The following is a 12,570-nucleotide window of genomic DNA, read 5'->3' as shown; positions in this document are numbered from 1 at the left end:
GAATACATATCTTGAGCTTCTCGCTGTCTGGATACAAAGCATCTTATTGTTTTTGTTCCCAACCCAACTCACTTACACTCACTTGCAACAATATTCTGAGCTAGCTTTGAAAGCACTCACTCACTTATACACAACCAAACTTCATACAACAACCAAACCGACATCATGCACTTCTCCAAGTTCATCCTGGCTGTTCTGCCTGCCCTCGCTCTTGCTGATGAGACCACCACTCAGACGTCTACCGCCGTCGTGACCAAGACCTACTACCTCTCTTCGGTCCGCACTATCACCGCCACTGGTGAGAGCACTACTGCTGTCGAGACCTCGGCCGAGATCTTCTCCACTGCTGTCGTTGAGGAGAAGACCACCTTCTTGCCTGTTCACCACAACAACACCACTCCCGCTGTGTCCACCCCCAAGGCCACTGGTACTGCTGGTACCACTGGTGGCTCATCTGAGCCTTCCAAGATCCCCGAGAACGCTGGAGCTGCCGTCGCTGTTGGCAAGTTCGCCATGGTGGGTGTTGCTGGTATGGTCGCCGCTGCTCTTCTGTAAGCGCGCGTTGTATGGAAAGAGTATCCCTTCAAGGATCTCACGACTGTCGACTCATGTCGACACCACCAAATGTCTTCCATTGCTTGTCCATTTACCCCTTATACCCTGGCCACCAGCGCGGCCTACTTCTTCATGATGAAACGCCACGATACCACTTGCAGGATGACACTTGTCGCCTGCTTCACACTTGATGAGTCTTGGGACTCTGCCTTCACAGAAGCTTGACTGCTTCTTACGCTTCATCGCGCCCGTCTTTGTCAACACACACGGGCATTCAAAACTTGCCGTTTCTTTCTTCTTTAGCAGCATGCACCCTGGCGCGTTGATTGCGCCATGCACATCTTACCCCGAGTTGTTGGTATCATTGGGTAGTCATTGTAACCATAATGACGTTGAGACCACCCTCTTTATCGCCCTTAACAACTGGCGTATGCTGCTAGCAGAAACCCCCTTTACCATTATTTTTCACTCAACATCTCTTCACTCAACTCTGCTGCCGCAAAGAGAGTCGATGACCAAAGAGACGGGGACGACGTCGGCGACGCGGAAACAATACATGTTCACTTCAGTAACTCTGCTTCTTGGACGAACTGGTTTTACTATACTTCTCTTTTGGCGATACCCCTTTTTACGACGGCGCAGGTGATCCGAGGTACTAGTAGCCTATGTGCTTTGACCTCTGGAGGACGGTTTGCAGCTTGGAGTATGGCTTTGATTTGATTCGGATAGGGGTTGTGATACGATTTGCACGAAAAAAGGAGGATTGGTGATTTTTTAAGTGTCTGATGAGAACAGACTCACGATTATGAGATGAGCCACGATGGATGGCTAGTAGATAGTATCGAGAGCAATAGACTTTGTCACGCTCAATGACTTTTGGACTTGAAAAGAAGTGAATGTAATGGGCGTCTCCAGCAAAGACTAGGCCCCGATTGCCGGGAAACTGGTTCCTCGGAATGGAACTCAACGTCCGATGACTAACGGGAACAAGTCGTCAGAGGACCCTTGTTATTCGCGTGTAAGTGAAAGAAAAAAGACCGGAGTATAAAATATCCTGTTACATAGAATATCTTCTATAATAATGTCACTATAAGACAATGAATAGATAGATCGATAACCGGAGATACAGGCTTTTGGATGGCACTACTCATAGTAACTTATTATTCTTTCACATTGTATTATTGTGATACCTGTATAAGAGCAATTTTCTTATTCTTCTGTCCCCGCATCGTTCCGTTGGAGAAAAGTTGATGGAGCTGAATAAGGATAATGCGCGGGTCCCTCATTGGCCAAGATATCGGGCGGCGGCCGGGAGTGTGCGGGTCACATCGGCCTTTGCCCCCGAATTTGCGATTTTGAGTTCCATTTCCATTTGAAGCTGCCGCCAGCTTTTACTCAACGTTGAGTCTGCTCCTCCATATCCACACGACCCCTCCGATATACTTCATTCTCTCTTTCTTGTTTCTTCTTGGAGGGAAAGGAGTCTTTCTTCTTTATACAGTTATCATGGCATCTCTTGCTCCCTCGCTCAAGCGGGCGCATGCCCCTCTTCGCAAAGCGCTGAGCGCAACTCCTACCCTTCGAGCATTCGCCACTGTACCTCCGACCGGCAGCGAGCCCGCCAAACCTCAACGAAAGAGTTATTTCAAGGATACGACAGTATCCGACTTCTCCGATTTCCTTGCTACTTCGTCTCCCGCTCAACCACTGTCACCAGCAGAGGCCTATTCTCTCAAGACCGCCGAGGTCGGCCCCGAAGGCAAGAAGCGAACGATCACACGACTGCCCGAATGGCTCAAGACACCAATTCCCGCCGGCAACGACAACTTCAAGAGTATCAAGAAGGATCTGAGAGGATTGGGACTGCACACCGTCTGCGAGGAGGCTCGATGTCCCAACATTTCTGAGTGTTGGGGTGGTTCAGATAAGAACGCTGCAACAGCTACTATTATGCTGATGGGAGATACATGCACTCGAGGATGCCGTTTCTGCAGTGTAAAGACAAACCGAAACCCTGCTGCATTGGATCCTCACGAGCCTGAGAACACCGCAGAGGCCTTGGCCAGGTGGGGCCTGGGTTATGTTGTCTTGACCAGCGTCGACCGTGATGATTTGGCAGACGGTGGCGCGCACCATTTTGCCGAGACGATCCGCAGAATTAAGCAGAAGAAGCCTTCATTGCTCGTCGAGGCTTTGACTGGTGACTTCCGTGGAGATTTGGATATGGTCAAGGTTGTCGCTGAGAGTGGACTTGATGTGTATGCGCACAACGTTGAGACCGTTGAGGACCTTACTCCTTACGTGCGAGACCGACGAGCTACCTTCCGACAAAGTTTGGCTGTTTTGAAGCACGTCAAGGATGTTATGGGCAAGGATGGTCCCATCACCAAGACCAGTCTGATGCTTGGTCTTGGTGAGCAGGAGCGTGAAATTATGTCTGCGCTTGAGGGTAAGAACTTTACTTCAGTGATGCTACGAACCTAACTAACACTTTTTCAGAACTCCGAAAGGCAGATGTTGATGTTGTCACATTCGGTCAGTACATGCGACCAACCAAGCGTCACCTCAAGGTAGAGAAGTATGTGACTCCCGATGAGTTTGAGATGTGGCGCAAGCGTGCTCTGGATATGGGTTTCCTGTACTGCGCCAGTGGTCCTCTTGTGCGTTCCTCGTACAAGGCTGGTGAGGCCTTCATTGAGAACGTTCTCCGTAAGCGCTCTGGCGAGAAGGCTATGGCGAGTGGAAACCTAGGTCAGACCGTTGCCCTCGATTCAACTCAATCTTCGATCTAAACTTAGATCATTGTACTCCTACATTCACCTCAAACCATACTACAACTATATAATCATGGGCTATGACCGTATCGGATGGCGTTTTGGGATAGGGTCAGATATTCAACTAGAAAAGCATGGTCTTCAACAAGACTGCCGCGACATTATCGCATGGTCAAATACAATCACTTACCTCTAGAGGGTTGTACATCAATCATCTTCAAATCAATATGATGGTCATTTTTTAATAAAATTCTCCTCAGTACTTCTGCGTGATGTAACTGAATCACGACATATACATATGATGAATTCAAGGTTGGACACTGCATCGCGGGGTCGAGGGGTTTGCATGTATATATGTATTGTTCAGGGGTACTTTGCGACGCTCTCATTCAGTCACTGCTTTAACCTCGTTCCACCACCGAAGGTTACTTGATAAGACAATGAGTGAGTTTTGATTCGATAGGCAGGGGAGATGGGATGAAATTTCCATGTCGTGTTATTGATGACGCACCTGCCAGTCACGATGAGGAAGGTGCAGCTGTGAGCCTCAACTTTTAGGTAAAGAGCAGCAATACATAAAGAACAGGACATTCCTTCCGACCTTTCACCAAAGTGCCGAGCTCTTGACCTGCGTGACTGCCAAACTTCACTCTTCACTAAAAAATACTTTAAAGAAGAGATTGCATCTTAGACTTAAACTTTTCATCAACCGAGCCCTCACATCAAGTCTGTGCTATGAGGCTCGAAGCCCTCCTTCTCCTCGCTATTGCGAGTATCGTCAGATGCAAGTACTGGCTCGAGGAGATTGAACACCGTGGCACTTCTCCCTATTACCCCGACGCTCAATATCGCGTGTTTCGGAACGTCAAGGACTACGGCGCTGTTGGTGACGGAAGTAAGATGCTTCATGTCCTATTGCCATCTTCGCAGCTAACGGATTAGTCACTGATGATACAAATGCGATCAATGCTGCAATCAGCGCAGGCACTCGATGTATCCCCGGTGTCTGCAGAGGAAGCACCATTTCGCCAGCGACTGTGTATATTCCTTCCGGGTGAGTGCCTGAGAAGCAACTATACATGCCATGTGCTAATACAATCAGAACGTACCTCATAAGAGATTCTATTATTGACCTGTACTATACTCAAATCATTGGTGACCCTACCAACCGTCCTGTGATCAAAGCCTCCTCGTCATTTAACAACCAAAGCTTTGCACTGATCGACTCAAACCCCTATCTGTCCAGCGGAACTCTCTCATACAATTCAACCAATGTTTTCTTCCGCCAGCTTCGCAACATAGTCCTGGACACAAGTGCGCTACCCCCTCAGTTCCCAGCCATCGGAATCCATTGGCCATCTTCGCAAGCAACGTCCATTTCAAATTGCGAATTCAGACTGTCGACTGTTCCGGGAAACAGACACACTGGTCTTTTCATTGAGGAGGGATCCGGCGGTCTCCTCAATGACCTGTACTTCTATGGCGGCGGCAATGCCACTGTTCTCGGAAATCAGCAGTTCACAGCACGCAATATATGGTTCGTCGGGGCTGATGTCGCGATATGGATGCCTTGGGACTGGGGATGGACTTTCAAAAGTGTCGTGTTCAAAAACTGCCGAGTTGGTATAAATATGGATCCTGCATCGTATAGCGTTGGATCTATTACGATGCTTGACAGTTGGTTCGAAAACATTGATATCGCCATTGCTACAACACGCAACCGCTCACAGGCTATAAGTGGCGCAGCGTCTTTGGCTTTCGAGAACGTCAAGTTTCAGAATGTGAAAAGTGTCCTGCTAGACACCGAAGGCGTCGATCATGCACGTTCAGCCCTGGAACCAGGGAAAGATTCTGTTTTCATCATGGTAAGTCTACCATCTAGAATTGTAAAAACTACTAACAGACTCAGGGACACTATGCTAACTCGAAGGGCAACTTCGATGCAACCGCATTCTACCCTGTCCCATTACCTCGGAGTGAAATCCTTCTCGATCGTAATATCTACTACGAGCGGTCTAAACCACAGTATGAAAATGTTCCGAGCAAAGACTTCATTTCAGCCAAGGCTAGCGGAGCATACGGAGATGCAGCACATGACGATACACAAGTACTTAACAATCTGTTCAAGTACACAGCAGAGAGTAACCTCGTTGCATATCTTGACGCTGGATACTACATGGTTACGGATACCGTCTATATCCCTCCGAATGCTAAGATAGTTGGTGAAGCTCTGGCATCAATCATCATGGGCACGGGGAAGAAGTTCGGGGACATCAACAATCCTCGCCCAATTGTTCAAGTTGGTCACCCGGGAGAGGTTGGTCAGATTGAATGGTCAGATACTCTTGTCTCAACCAGGGGAGCAGCAGCAGGTGCCGTTCTTATCGAGTACAATCTATTCAGCCCCGGAAGTCCATCGGGTATGTGGGATGTGCACACCCGGATAGGTGGCTTTGCAGGAACATATCTCCAAGTTCCTGAATGCCCTGCTATAAAAGATACCAACGTCATAAACCCACGGTGTCTGGCGGCTTATATAAGCTTTCACGTAACAGCATATGCTGGGGGACTGTTTACAGAAAACTGCTGGTTCTGGGTTGCAGATCATGATCTCGAGAATCAGAAGTATGAGCGGGTTTCTCTATTTGCAGGCCGAGGTGTGCTTGTGGAAGCACAGAGGGGTCGCATTTGGCTCAGTGCTACTGGTTCAGAGCACCACGTTTTGTACCAGTATCAGTTCGTCAACACCAAGGATGTGTATATTGGCCATGCACAGACCGAACAAGCGTACTTTCAACCACTGCCGCCGGCCCAGTACCCATTCCCAGCTGTGTCCGCTCTCCATGACCCGGATTTTGAGAAGGACTGCAAGGCAAATAGTGATCCAAGATGCAACATGGGTTGGGCAATGAGGATCATCGACTCGAGCAATATCGCCACCTATGGCGCAGGGCTATATTCATTCTTTACCAACTACAACGATACGTGCGCCAGTAATACATCACCATTGTTTTGCCAGGAAAGGAGTTTAAGTATACGAGGTCGCAGCACCGGTTTAAAGATCTTAGGATTGAGCACAGTGGGCACCAGAATCATGGTGGAGCGTGATGGGGTAGATTTGGCTCAGGCGGTTGAGAACAACAGCACATTTGCAGACACTTTGGCTTTGTATGTATCATGAACGGTTGATATACTAACTCTAATGTAAGGCACGGGAGGAGGTAAGCTCAAGCAGGGGTATCAATTGCTATACCAATCACCTAATTAGAATCCCAAATACCTCGCAATGAAGTTAAAGCAATAAACACAGCCTCATCTGTTCTGATGGTTCGGCTACCCTGGTTTGGCAAAACATTGATCCAGTGATCAAATAGCTCTTTTGTCTTGGGGCCCTGGATGTCCATCTTGCTAAGCTCTTCATCATTCATCGCCGCAAACTCGAGACCACGGGGACCACCAAAGACAATAAGAAGATGGTTGAAGTTGACTCTTTTGCTTGGTGGGAATGCCTTTGAAGCTGGAACACCACGCTCAGAAGTACCAATGCTAACGTCATAACCATTCTCGTAGGGACTCTCGGTGAAGACTTTGGATAGAGAGTTGGCCTTTCTAACAGTGTAACCCCAGTAGTAACCACCCTCAGTTCTTGGTGCAGCAGGGTGAACAGGCTCGGGGTATTGGTTTTCATCCTCGGAAAACTTGAGTGTTATCCTTGTCTTAGGCGGGATCTCGGCTTCAATCTCGACAGGAGCGTCAAGGCCACATTCGACAAGGGTACCGGATCCTGTACTCGTCTGACCAGCAACAGTAACTCCCTCGGCGTAAGGGAGATAGTCCCTGGGGTTCGGGTGATGCGGCATGTCGAGACTGGGCAGCATGGCAGTGAGTCGCAAGTTGGGGTGGAGAGGGAAAAGAGTCTTGCGCATGAACGGAGGTGCCTCAAGGAAGGACAGAATATGCGAAAGAAAGTGGCATGGGTCGGTGTCGCCTGTGTAGCTGTTTGGGTCTGTGTGACGAGGTCTGGTAGCAGGAGGTGAATCGTCAAAGACTACGACTTCGTCGACAGAGAAGACAGCGAGGGCACGAGCAATTCGCGCGGGCTGGGTCATTCGCTGGTCGGCAGTAGCAAGGCTGGGGTTTGTTAGTAGTGAGAATATCACTGCGATTCAATTACACACTTTGAGAGAATACTGCTGGGAATTGCGACAGAGAGAGTCCATGGTCGACCTCCTTCAGTGGGGTTGAAAGTCGCAGAAGGCTTGAAGGATGTTGTATCCTGGCCACCACCATTGTGGTTGGTCTTTCTCTTCTGGTAGTTGTTAGAATGGTACTTAAGAATAGTAGTAATTCGATTGACTAACCTTGGAATTGCGCTCGTGGTAAGACATTTTGATGTTAATAAGATCGAATAATCTGATATCATGTATGGAAGTTACCTGCCTAGCTCTGAACAAAAAGTTCAGAAAGTGGAATTGATTGTCCGGCAGAATCATTCCGCCTTTGTCACCGCCTACCTATTGCAGCTGATATCTACATGCCACTCCGGCGCTTGGTCAGCGTCACGGCCAACAGCAGTATGCGACAGATGTGGCCTTTCATCCTCAAATAAACGAATCCAACAATAACGATATCGCAACCATGAGCGGCCCTATTAGCATCGGCTCCGAGTCCGAATGGAGCAGCCTCCTCGCAGGCACTAATGTGGTTATCGCAGATTGTATGTGCACAGGACCCCACGGCTACCGTCATTCACTAACACCGTGTAGTCTACGCCGACTGGTGCGGCCCTTGCAAGGCGATTGCGCCCACTTTCGAAGCTCTCGCCAAAGAACACTCAGCCCCGAAGAAGGTTGCTTTCGCCAAGGTCAACGTCGATAGCCAGTCCGGTATTGCGCGAGCCCAGAGCGTTTCCGCCATGCCGACCTTCAAGATCTTCCACAACGGCACTTGCATCGAGACTATCAAGGGCGCCAACCCTCCTGCCCTGACAGCGGCAATCAAGAATGCTGTCAAGCTCGGAGGTCCTGCTACTGGCGATGTGTTTAAGACTCCTGGCAGAACACTAGGCGGTGATTCGCGATCGGCTCCGTTGTCGAAGCAGTGGAATGTGAAGGGTATCTTTGATGCTTTAATAACGTTCTTTGGACTATACTTTGTTTCTTTGTTTTCGGTATGCCATATGAGAGACTTTTGAACTATGCAGTTAACTAACGTTGTCAGTTTGATCCCTACAAATCGGCAGAGAACAGCCCATTCAACATCCACCGAAAGCCAGCACCGAGAAGCACTGGTGGCCCCAGCCAAGGGGCTGGAGGTGCTAGAGCTCCTCCACGATCTTCTTTTAAGACATTGGCAGATCTGGGTGGCGATTAAGCAGGCTTCGAGGCAGCAGGAAGCTTGACTGAGCTTAAGCAAAAAAATAGTCGAGTCACTTTCCACAGACTAGCTCTCATTAAGCTACATTCTTTTTGCGTCTTATGCTCAGATCTCAAGCTTTCTGCTACTATCTAGGCGGGACAGACAGGTAATGGCGTTTCTGGGGTTCTGGGATCTCTTCGGGCATAACTGTCCGATTATACTATACTAGCGGAGTAATTTTATAACCATGTTTCGATTAGTTCCATTTCTATGATCTGATACAATCCTCCGTTCGCCTTCTCATTGTCATAAGCTGGACTTGAACTCAGTGCAATTGCCACTTTAAGTCACGTGGGGACGCGTTCGGACAAAAACGTCCTGATGAAGCTCGACAATTTTCTATCTCCATAGGTACCTCAAATTTGTACAATAGCGAAAATGTTGTCGGCCAGAGGAATTCGAAATGCTTGTCCGAGATGCAATACTTCTTCTTTAACAGTATCTTCACGCTTTTACTCTTCTTCCACTCCTTTACTTCGTTTACGACGGAATTCTCCCTTCCTCAAGGCACAGTCCAATAGAAACGCAGCAATTACACAGGCATTTTCGACTTCGAGATGTTTGCGACAAGAATCTCAATCGGAAACACCAGCGTCACCAGAGGAGATTGAACAAATTGTTCGAGATGCCAAGCAAAGATTTCGAGATACTCTACCTAAAGGGTATTTAAATGACGAAGAATATGCCGTTTACGAACGACTGTACGGAGCGCCATTGCGTGAGACGAGACCTGAAGATGTTGGTATTCCAGAGCATGCCGATATGGGACCTGAAGCTCCCCGACCGGATAACGAGGGTATTCTTCTGCGACAGCTTGAGGGGGGCGAATTCGAAGAAATTACTTACGAGATCCCACCCAATGAAAACATGGAAGAGATGGACGAGACGATACCCGAAGCTGGTTTGGAAGACCTGAAAATGGAACAATTAGCACATCAGGCCCCGGGTTATGTCGATTTGGTCGCCAGGAGTCAACGAGAGTACGATGCGCTGCAGAAGCTTGCAGAGGACTTCAAGATCACACAAAAGCAGCAACAGGAGGCAGAGGATGAGGCTGCCGCCGCCGAAGAACTTGCCATGGAGGAACAAGAGAACGAACAACCATACTGGCCAGAGGAGTACGAGCATGGCGAACGACCAACTGGCGAGGCTGGCCGATTTCACCCGTTGTCCATCGAGGGTCGCTTCTATGATAGTCCTGTCGAAATTTCTTTGCCACGGGATGAATTGATTATGCCAATTCGTGACCTTTTGCAACGAACACATCTCGATCACGTCAAGAGTGCTGCGGAAAGTGCCTTCGGTGGTCCTGGTCTTCCTCTATCCCCCGCGACACCCGAAGCCAAGAGGAACGGAAATATGCATGGTGTTGGTCTTCCAGCAGACCAGCGACACATGACTGAGATTGAGGGCGATGCCTTCCTTGCGGGGTTCTTGCCACCGGCCTACGCTTCTGTCATGGCCACTCTACGAGAGGTCCGTAAGCGAGTTGGAACTGAGTGGCTCCAATCCAAGCTTAAGGATGGAAGTGGAATTAGTGTCCTTGATGCTGGATCTGGTGGCGCAGGCTTGGTCGCATGGGATGAGATTGTGCGAGCAGAATGGGATCTGCTCAAGGAGAAAGGCGAAGTTGAGGGCGACAAGATCCCAGGCAAGCGAACAGTCGTTATCGGCTCTGATCGACTACGACACCGCACCAAAGCATTCCTTGAAAACACAACTTTCCTTCCCAGACTTCCTGATTACGAACATTCAGGAGAGATGAAGGGTGAGCGTCTTGATGCCGGAGACAAGCCACAGGCTCGAAAGAGCTACGATGTTATTATCGCCTCGCATCTTTTCCTGAAAGAAGAACAGGACCACTACCGACAAGCCGTTCTCAACAACCTTTGGACCCTACTAAACAAGGACGGTGGCGTCTTGATTGTGCTGGAGAAGGCTCACCCACGAGGATTTGAAGCTGTGGCTCACGTTCGCGACACAGTCATTAAGCAATTCCTCCTTCCTCAGTCTGGAGAGCCTGAGCTTCTCCCTGAAGATTTCAACCCTGCTTTCGAACGTGAAAAGGAACCTGGATACATTGTCGCTCCCTGTACCAACCAGGGCTTATGCCCCATGTATCAGACACCTGGAAAGAGTGTCGGTCGCAAGGACTACTGCCATTTCAGTCAGCGCTTCGTTCGTCCCATGTTCTACACTCGAATGCTTGGAAACAGCTCAAACAACCAGGGCGAGGTTGAGTTTAGCTACGTCGCAATCAGACGCGGTATTCCCAAGGAAAGGACCGTGACCGGAAAGGAGGCGACAAAGCAGGCTTTCGAGGGATACGAGAACTCGGACGAGAAGCCCGACATGCAGAGTCTTCCGCGAGCGATCATGCCTCCCCTGAAGCGAAAGGGCCATGTCACGCTTGACCTTTGCACACCGGAGGGCAAGCTTGAGCGATGGACGGTGCCTAAGAGTTTCAGCAAGCTGGCATATCACGATGCTCGTAAGTCACGATGGGGCGATCTTTGGGCTTTAGGAGCCAAGACTCGAGTGCAGCGAACCGTCCGTGCTGGTAAGGGTCCCGACGATGGTGGTAAGCGAGCTGGACAGGGCAAAAAGCCAAGAAAGGTCGAGATTACCATGGGTCCTGGCGGTATCAGCGCCAGCGAGAAGAATGCACCTCGCGAGCGTCGTGGCAGGAACAAGCTGGATAAGAAGGGTCGTCTGCTCCAGGAGATTATGGAGGCGGAAGAAGAGGAGGAGAGGATGATTGCCAAGCAGATGGATGAGGAAGTTGAAGCTGAGTTGGCGGACGAGTCTGACAGAGGAGGCCGACCTTGAGGATCGGATGTATTATTGATGTAAAATAGATATTGTACAAAGGATGATGACGGGCCGGACATGACATGACATGAAGGCGTTGGACATGACGATATATCTCAACACCGAACAATAAATGATTTTGACGCAATTGGATTGTATAGACTGTGTGAACAATGCTTGCAACTGTCACAGCATAGAGAATGGGCTTCAGATCATTCTGTTACGGCTCTGCCAGCTTCTTGGATACTATCAGAGACCGTCTGTCTCAACAATAAGAGCCACGCCCGGTTAGCTCAATCGGTAGAGCGTGAGACTCTTACGAGTACGCGATCTCAAGGTTGCGGGTTCGACCCCCGCATCGGGCTGTTCCTATAAGTACGATTGCAATCATCGTGGCATTTCTTTTTTTGCATTTTCATTAATGAATGAGAGAAGCTGTCGTGAGTTTGTGTGGCCCTATGGTAATCATAAGCTGATTCTTTTGCTGGGTTGAATCACGAATTGGAGTGTGAAAATTGGCTACAGTAGGCGGTTGATAACATGAATGGACATGGATAGTCAGGCCATTTCCGTCCTTCATAGGAAAATCTATTATAAAAATGATTAATCGACCTTGTATCACAGTATCATACATGTTCAAAGATATAAGACCGTGGCAAACCAGGTTTTATTGCTCATCATGACACCGAATGAACCATCAGACGAGAACTCATCATGACTACTGTTAGTGGTGGCCAGGGTACCTGGTAGCTATGTGCTCAACATCACGTGTTCAAACATCAGATGGTTTTCTGGAATTTCGCATCTCCGCTCCAAGAACCACCACCACGGAATTCCATGCTTCAGATCATCTTATCGCTGCACAGCAATAACGTGCTCTATCGCAGTTCTGACATCTCCGCTTGCGGCCCGCGGAAGTCGGCGATTGCGTTATCGGAAGATACTTTTGGTCTCCCCCGACAGACCGATAAAGAGAAATGGCGTGAGTTTAGGCCAATCATAGAACTGCTAT

General features: G+C 49.0%; 6 protein-coding genes across 6 annotated transcripts; 5 read left to right on the top strand and 1 right to left on the bottom strand.

The window, feature by feature from the left end:
• Nucleotides 1-165: 165 nt before the first annotated feature.
• On the top strand, nucleotides 166-555 carry FIESC28_06567 (uncharacterized protein; the record flags this gene model as incomplete). Its single annotated transcript, XM_031160710.1, has 1 exon — nucleotides 166-555. The coding sequence occupies one exon, from the start codon at nucleotides 166-168 to the stop codon at nucleotides 553-555; it is 390 nt and encodes a 129-aa protein (XP_031015088.1).
• Nucleotides 556-2,061: 1,506 nt separating this feature from the next.
• On the top strand, nucleotides 2,062-3,347 carry FIESC28_06566 (uncharacterized protein; the record flags this gene model as incomplete). Its single annotated transcript, XM_031160709.1, has 2 exons — nucleotides 2,062-3,004; nucleotides 3,055-3,347. 2 exons carry the CDS (start codon nucleotides 2,062-2,064, stop codon nucleotides 3,345-3,347), a joined length of 1,236 nt encoding a protein of 411 aa, XP_031015087.1.
• Nucleotides 3,348-4,064: 717 nt separating this feature from the next.
• On the top strand, nucleotides 4,065-6,510 carry FIESC28_06565 (uncharacterized protein; the record flags this gene model as incomplete). Its single annotated transcript, XM_031160708.1, has 4 exons — nucleotides 4,065-4,224; nucleotides 4,272-4,383; nucleotides 4,432-5,194; nucleotides 5,239-6,510. The coding sequence occupies 4 exons, from the start codon at nucleotides 4,065-4,067 to the stop codon at nucleotides 6,508-6,510; spliced, it is 2,307 nt and encodes a 768-aa protein (XP_031015086.1).
• Nucleotides 6,511-6,589: 79 nt separating this feature from the next.
• FIESC28_06564 (uncharacterized protein) lies at nucleotides 6,590-7,717 on the bottom strand (the record flags this gene model as incomplete). Its single annotated transcript, XM_031160707.1, has 3 exons — nucleotides 6,590-7,460; nucleotides 7,508-7,638; nucleotides 7,691-7,717. The coding sequence occupies 3 exons, from the start codon at nucleotides 7,715-7,717 to the stop codon at nucleotides 6,590-6,592; spliced, it is 1,029 nt and encodes a 342-aa protein (XP_031015085.1).
• A 250-nt stretch (nucleotides 7,718-7,967) lies between these two features.
• FIESC28_06563 (uncharacterized protein) lies at nucleotides 7,968-8,702 on the top strand (the record flags this gene model as incomplete). The annotated part of the gene is made up of 3 exons (XM_031160706.1): nucleotides 7,968-8,046; nucleotides 8,096-8,499; nucleotides 8,550-8,702. 3 exons carry the CDS (start codon nucleotides 7,968-7,970, stop codon nucleotides 8,700-8,702), a joined length of 636 nt encoding a protein of 211 aa, XP_031015084.1.
• A 423-nt stretch (nucleotides 8,703-9,125) lies between these two features.
• On the top strand, nucleotides 9,126-11,576 carry FIESC28_06562 (uncharacterized protein; the record flags this gene model as incomplete). Its single annotated transcript, XM_031160705.1, has 1 exon — nucleotides 9,126-11,576. One exon carries the CDS (start codon nucleotides 9,126-9,128, stop codon nucleotides 11,574-11,576), a length of 2,451 nt encoding a protein of 816 aa, XP_031015083.1.
• Between the last annotated feature and the right edge of the window lie 994 nt (nucleotides 11,577-12,570).

Source organism: Fusarium coffeatum (assembly GCF_003316985.1).
Source record: "Fusarium coffeatum strain FIESC_28 chromosome Unknown BRIP53273_contig_142, whole genome shotgun sequence".
NCBI classification, from domain to species: Eukaryota; Fungi; Ascomycota; class Sordariomycetes; order Hypocreales; family Nectriaceae; genus Fusarium; species Fusarium coffeatum.
This window is presented reverse-complemented; position numbering and strand designations above follow the sequence as displayed.